The sequence below is a fragment of the Physella acuta genome, unplaced genomic scaffold, assembly GCF_028476545.2.
Source record: "Physella acuta isolate Inbredline_101_S28 unplaced genomic scaffold, ASM2847654v3 ptg001534l, whole genome shotgun sequence".
NCBI lineage: Eukaryota > Metazoa > Mollusca > Gastropoda > Physidae > Physella > Physella acuta.
In genome coordinates, this window is record NW_026733049.1 from 410,892 (window position 1) to 418,653 (window position 7,762).

The 7,762-nt window shown below is 37.9% G+C and overlaps 1 protein-coding gene across 1 annotated transcript; it reads right to left on the reverse strand.

Annotated features, from left to right (window-relative positions):
* Nucleotides 1–5,149: 5,149 nt before the first annotated feature.
* LOC131928716 (deoxyribonuclease-1) lies at nucleotides 5,150–6,895 on the reverse strand. The gene is made up of 2 exons (XM_059284805.1): nucleotides 6,303–6,895; nucleotides 5,150–5,557 (listed from the first exon to the last, which is right to left on the reverse strand). Exons 1-2 carry the CDS (start codon nucleotides 6,801–6,803, stop codon nucleotides 5,225–5,227), a joined length of 834 nt encoding a protein of 277 aa, XP_059140788.1. The 5' UTR covers nucleotides 6,804–6,895; the 3' UTR covers nucleotides 5,150–5,224.
* Between the last annotated feature and the right edge of the window lie 867 nt (nucleotides 6,896–7,762).

Sequence of the window (7,762 nt, forward strand, 5' to 3'; positions counted from 1 at the left end):
TTAAATAACGGAAGTTTTTTAAAAGATGTATCGCTTGCACATTAATTAATTTATATGTACAACAGAATTAAATCCGGCAGCACTAGGCCTACGTGTTTGATGCTGTTTATTTTCGTAATATTCTTATCCGAGCATTAATTCAGCGGCGTCACTAGGGCTGGTGTCACCCCTGATGGTGACACCATGCACCCATTGTCTTTAACTTGTAAGGTAACTAACACTATCTGTTTTATTACTAATTGTATTAACCTCACTGCAGCTACCATTTGTATTTACCATGTACCCAAAGAAGTGTTCAACTTTAAATAGACGAATCTACATTTGTATTGTAAAATCAGCATTCTGTCAACCGGGGAACCCACGTCATCTCCCTATGACCCATCTGCACTTGACCATAACGATAGGATAGTCCTTAACCCATTTCTATTTTTTTTTAAACAGAAAAAAATGTGGCCAGCCTTATTGTCCAGTTGGCAATTTAATTACATTCTTTACATCTGTATACCACTCATATGATATCAGCATTCGTGAGTGGAAACAACACAAATAATACAATTCTTTGTGTTGCATCTCTTTAAAAAGGTTCAGCGTCCGTGAACAGAATAGACTAATGAGCACTAAACCATCAAACGAAACACGTGACCCAGTGTGCTAGACAGGTGTCTAAACAACTGTGCACAAGTGCACAAAGGCCAGGTATATGTAAGGCCACACGCATCAGAGAAATGCTATGCTGGGTTGATTTCAAAGACTTCCACTTGCGACGTGTCAAAATTGGTTAAGCAGAAACGCAATTTGTAGTCAAAGCATATTTCAATCAAAATACCCAACCACACGATAAGGGCCTATCTGAAATTACTTTCGAACAAAACTCATCAACCAAAGAAAAAGCGTATAAAATTAGATTCGAACAAAAACCTCCAACTTCACAGATGACACACACACGCACATACACACACAAACACACACACACACACACACACACATATATATATATATATATATATATATATATATATATATATATATATATATATATATATATATATATATATATATATATATGTGTGTGTGTGTGTGTTTGTGTGTAATTTAAATAAAAAGAACTAACCAAAACTGACACTACAAGAGCTATTAAACCAAAACTGCATTACACCTTATTTATCCCATTTATATTGATAACATAAGGATTTCATCTTGGAATCCACGCATTGATCCATTGTTAAAATTATATCGTGTCTTGACAAAATACAAAAGTATTGATTTGGACCTGATGATGTTCATGGTATTGTAAGAACAGTGGTCTATTGATATGGTCAGATGCCTTGATTGTGTCGCCGGTGGGTGGGATGGTGTAAATCACCTTTCTGGAAGGAGATTCCTGTACTGTAATGGGAAAACAAAATATAAAATTCCGTTGATATGGCACCACGTAGAGTCTCGTATCCAATACATACAAGCAAGCTACAACCTGGGTGGACGTAGGGGCGGAACTACCATGCTGCCACACCACGCACGCACCGGGAGTGGGGGGGGGGTGGGGTCCAGGCCACTTTGGGGGAACACAGCCGACCATAATTAATATTTTTTTAAATTTTAAACTTCGTGTTCGTGCATTTTGGACTTGGTGTTTGGTTTGTAAAAAAAAATACTGTAGCTGCGGTACGATTTTCTTTATTTTAAAGTCCCTATAGCACGCTCTTCCGAAAACATTAAAACCGCTACACAAACTAAAGTGTAAAAGATATAATTATAGAGAACATAGTACTTGTAATTTCGGTTTTATATAAGTTTACTTGATTTTGCTTTTACAGGAAATGGGATCGTAAACTTGTAATGTATACTTTGAATTATCTCCATTGAGTAAGTTTTTTTTTAATAGCTTTGGGAAATGTAGCAGTGACCATCCTAAATTCGGTAGTATTAATGTTCATCGGCACTTTTGTTGTACCTTTCAAGTTTCTTTCCGAGCCGACCCCCATCTCACCCCTCTTTCTTAACATCGCAAGTATCGAATAGATAAATGTATCGTTTGTGAACTTTCTAACCGTGCATTCACCACTTCAGCACATTTTGTCAGACACTAGCAAGCACTGGTCAGCAGATTTCAATTTACTTGCATAGTAAAAACATGGTAGGTCAGATTATTTTTTATATTATTAAGAAAAGGTTATTTATTACTAAATGAACTAATTGAATTTTATGTATAGTCAATTACTATTAATAAATGACGTAATTAAGAAGAGAGGGTGAGGGTCTGGCTTTCTGTAAATCGTTTTAAAAAGCGTGACGTCATTTGTGGATGGCCCGTAAATCAAGTGTATGTGTGTAAAATATGTTTCTGTCTTTTATACATTACTACGCCATCCATCTGATCACCATGAAAGTTTGGGAAGCTGTTGAGTACAGCTCCGCAAGGTTTCTGTCATAGGCTTAACATTTGTTTACATATTGGAGTGGCGGTGCTTTAGCGCCCCGACATCCCCAGTGGCTATCTTATTGTGTGTCCTGTACAGGACCAACAGGACTACTACCTGAATCCACGGCGGCAGAGCAATCCGGAGCGCATCACACATGAGCAGTTTAGCCCCTACATTTGTTTAAAAGTGAACACTACACTAGGGATGAGTCTCGCTACTACATTCGATGACTAAATCTAAACATTGGTTGCGCCAATCACCCTTGAAGAAATGTAACCGATATGGCCCCAAGAGCCACGCGACTTCCCTGACGACTGGGCCGTGGCGGCGGGATGATCAGCGTATACTGAAGCTTACAGCATGCACTGGAGGTCTCGTTGGTAGTGTGGACAAACCAGCGCCCCAACAACTAAGATCCAAGAAATGAACCGCCGAAACTGTTCACATTTAATTAATCTTCTGGAAAACAAGGCACACGTCTAAAAATACACGATTGGTAACATTTTGATGAAAACCTCACACAAATGTGCGTCGGTTTGGTGTGTTGGACTAGGTTTGGAGAGCAGAGTTTCTTCCAGGCATCTCTTCGGGGGAGACCCCCCCCCCCCCCGAACTAAATGAAATTTATATAGAAAATATATATTTTTTTAACAGTGTCCGCCCACAGACAGACTGACGACAGACTGACGACCGACTGACGACAGACTGACGACAGACTGACGACAGACTGACGACAGACTGACGACAGACTGACGACAGACTGACGACGAAGTGAGTTAAATAAAAGCTTGTAAAAAACAATGTAACAAAATACTCGAACGGTAGAATTTTTAATATATAGTTTTTAAAAATTAGTCAGCTATCTTTTGACATGGCCGAAGTAGCACAAAGGTCAACTTCAAGGTACTGGTCTCCAGCTTACTTTCAGCTTGGGGATATCTAGAGCACGGGGTCCACTTTAAATAGCTAAGAAGATTTAGCCGTTAAAGGTCCTGAGTGAAGCTAATAGATAGACAAGCGTCCAAGTAAAGAGGTGACAAGTATCAATCTGTTAATGCCTCTTATGAATCCTCAACATGGAAATTGGACTTTCCTTGTTGAAAACGCACGCGGCCCAGTTCGACACGTGCCTCCAGATAACTGACGAGTGTCCACGTGACACCCAGGTATATATGCGCACTCTACATATATAATAGGTACACAAGCGTACGTTCGCGTGAGCAACATGTTTTCGGTTCATCATTGTCAAAGGCAGTGGCGTAGCGAGGTCGGGTGTCACCCGGTGCGGCACTTAATGGTGTCACCCCCCCAGAGGCGCAGCGACCCTTCCCGGCGACACATTTTCCCCCTCAAACTTTCGATTTGCACCCCCCCCCCCTCACGTTTTCGATTTGCACCCCCCCCCCCTCTCAAACTTTCGATTTGCACCCCCCACCCCTCACGTTTTTCTCTATATATTTTGCTATTTTTTTCCTTGGTGTCACCCCCCTAAATGGTGTCACCCGGTGCGGTAAGCACCCCCCGCCCCCCCTCGCTACGCCCCTGGTCAAAGGTATTTGAGAGGCCCACTAAATATTTAAAAATCATGCGTGATGTAACTAAAATTAATACGGTTATAAAAATTCATCCTGATTTATTTATTGGTCTTTTTTATGTTTTAGTATTTTCAGTAATTAAACAGAATTTAAAATAGAGGCAAAAGCAATTTGGTTTTCACGTTGTTAAAGGCAACATAAACAATAACATTCGATAGGCTAATATGCATTTTATTGTACAAAATTAAAGCAAAATGGCAGAACTAGGACATGTTAAAAATAGCATTATGTTATTTAAAAACTTTATCTGCAAAGTTTTGTAAACAAATAGCTATCGATCACGGTGTTTCTGTAACGCTAATCAATGTTTGTTTTACGAAAGTGAAATTTCTAAATATAACTTAGGCTTAAAGAAGATAAATATGAATGTATCGTTAAACTCAAAAAATTATATTCAAGTTCTCTGGAGTTGCACATTTTATAAGATTGATTCTAAAAATATAAATTTTTAAATTGTTTTAAGGCTTAAGTTTTTATTTCTTTAATTTACTATTTTTACTTTCTCGTATATGCGAAGTATACAAAAAGTCTTGTAATCGTGGGAAAAAAAGAGATTTTTACAAATCTCGACGTTTTAAACCTCACTGATACGGAAAAACATAATTTTGCAATCTTGTCCGTATGTCTGTGTGTGTGTCTCTGTGTGTGTGTGTGTGTGTGTGTGTGTGTGTGTGTGTGTGTGTGTGTGTGTGTGTAAATCAGTGAGGTGTAAAGCGATTACTAGACTTTCTCTATACTTCGTATATACGAGAAAGTAAAAAACCTATGTGTCCACAAGAACTCGAGTAAAAAAAATAGTACGGCAGTTGTTATCCATATATATATATATATATATATATATATATATATATATATATATATATATATATATATATATATATATATATATATATATATATATATATATATATATATATATATATATATATATATATATATATATATATATATATACATATATATATATATATACATATATATATATATATATATATATATATATATATATATATATATATATATATAAGAAAACAAGGAGACTTATACAGTAGCAACACACATTATGTGGTGGCGCCGGCATTGAGTCAACAACCTCACTGAAAAAAGTCGTAATAGAAAAAAGCGTACTTAGATAGTTACTCCACAAACGCTTTGTAAAGTATCTTTATTTTTTCACAGACAGAATGCAAAAACCAAAAAGTCTTAAGATTAGTTCAATCGAAAAGATATCGGGTAATGGTCACTAATGGTAGCGGCGACTTCAGCTGTGGTACCAGAAGTAAACACCCCGGCCTGGTCAGCGATGACGTCAGTTCCGGCTTGAATGACCACCCTGTCGTAAGCGCAGTCCGTGGTGGTGGCCGTGGTCGTGTCGGCCGTGTGCGGGATCAGGCTGCGATAGGCAGGGGAGGTAAACACTTCCAGGTTGGATAACTCTGTGCTGCTGACGTAAGCACAGTCGGCGTTAAAGTCACCCATGGCTATAACCCCCGAGCTGGCTGGGTACTGGGTTTTGGCTGAGGCCATAACAACCGGAAGAGCCTAAAAAATCAGAACAATAATGATTAAATATCCTAGTGCATATTGAATGCTTTTCATTGTCTTTTACTAATATATATATATATATATATATATATATATATATATATATATATATATATATATATATATATATATATATATATATATATATGTATGTATAATTTATTAAAAGTTGACCTATGACATGTTTGGGTACCAGTTTTATCACAAGAGCTATTAAGTACGTTATTTGTAATACAAAAAATTAACGAATATATATTTATGAAACCGCATTGAAATTCTACATTCTACAAAAGAAAAGAAAATAATATGTAGAACTAATTTTAAAAATTGGCACGTATTCTTTTATAAAGACGCATTTGGAAAGTTGAGTTAGGGATATACGTAAACTTGTTGTGTATAAAGGCACTTTCAATCCCAATTTAGTTTTTCTTTCTCAACAATTTAGATTTCGATTGTTCTTTATGAAAGTGCTATATAATAAGATTGTATAAATGTAGATGACATTACAGGAATGGTAATAAAATGGACTCACACGAAAAAAGAAAACAGGGAAGGTCAAGGGAGGCGCACAGCGGGGAAGCAACTGGCAATGGCAAAACTGTCATGGGGGACTGCCAGGAAAATTATCGGAGACCGACAAAATGGGAGGGAGCTTTCTGTGGTGGCTCTATGTGTCTTGGGCACAAAAAGGAAAAGATGATACAATACAATTGTAGCGGATTAAAATCGCTCTAAAACTTACCTGCAGTTCAGCGACAGCATTCTCAGGTTGCGTGTGGACGCCCAGGACAACGACCCCCACTTTATGACTGGCAGCGGGGGAGTAGTACTCAATCATCAGCCCAAAGGGATCCCGCTCAAACACGTCCCCCAGGGTGTCGTTGTACTGGAAACTCCCCAAAACATTGATGGAAGATTTTCTGTAGAAAAACACATACTGCTCTTGATAGTAAGGCGATCGACCAATCGGCGAGCTCGATACATAATCCCATAGGTCTGAGCCTAGTAATGTTTTCAACGCGTCTAAGGCGGAGAGATCTTTATCTCGAACTTCCTGCACGAGAACAACGTCGAAGTTGGCGAGAATGCTCGAGATTTGGTTGCCAACGTCAGCCATTTTGGCGTCCCCGAAACCTTTGATGTTAAAAGCGGCAACTTTTAGAGGGCTGCGCTTTGTGATTGCCGAGCGGGCTATGTCTAAGCTCAGTAAAATAAGGAACGCGACTACGTTCAATTTCAACATTTTAAAATACTTCTTTAGTCACTTGAGAGAAAAATTACAGTACAATTATTTTAGGTAACGGACCTAAACTTTTCTCATTGCGAAAATCGCGTGTAAAGAACGATGAGAAAATGAGTGTGCTTAATATAGTATTCTTGAGCTGATTACGTCATACATCTTTGTGTATACATGACTTAATACTCGATTGGGTCACCTTTGTAAGCAAATAAAGTAATATCTTATTTCGGTAAATAATATTCCGGTTGTCAGGGGCGTGGGTAGTGGGGTGTTAATAAGGGAGGGCTAGGACCTCCCCTTGACCACAGAATATATGGGATTTTATAAAGCACCCCCCCCCCCCAATACAAAGTCTTGCCTACACCACTGTCAGTCCCACCTGAATTGTGGATGTAAAACAAACCATAATCGATGGTTGCTGTTTAAATAAAGCCAAACGGACTTATCAGCTGGGTTAAAGGTTATTCGGGGTCATTTATGTCAGGGCGCTTTCTACGATCTTAAAGTTGACGTTGAAGTTCAGTCGATCACTTACTTAACCGCCAAAACAACTTAAAACCTTAATCAACCTCTCAACTAATCTTGACGTTCATGTGTATTATAACTAATTCAATTTCTTCAGTGAAAATCAATCTCTTAATTATGAGACTCAGTTGTCAATGTGTAGAGCAGGGGTTCCCAACCTTTTTTTACTCTAGAGCACATTCTAAAATATCTGTAGGGTGGCGGGCACCACCTATTTTAAATCGACACACTCCTTTCATAACTTGTCATTTTCCCATAATTTATTTTCTTATTTTCTTATAGTCATAGTGTATTAATAAATAATAAGCAATAATGTTTCAAAATAATAAAATTATTTGGCATTTTTTTCAAATTGCATACACACAGAGAAATGTATTTACAAAACGTAAATAGTGCAGTCTGGCTCGCCGCTAGACAAGTATCGAACATATTTAATA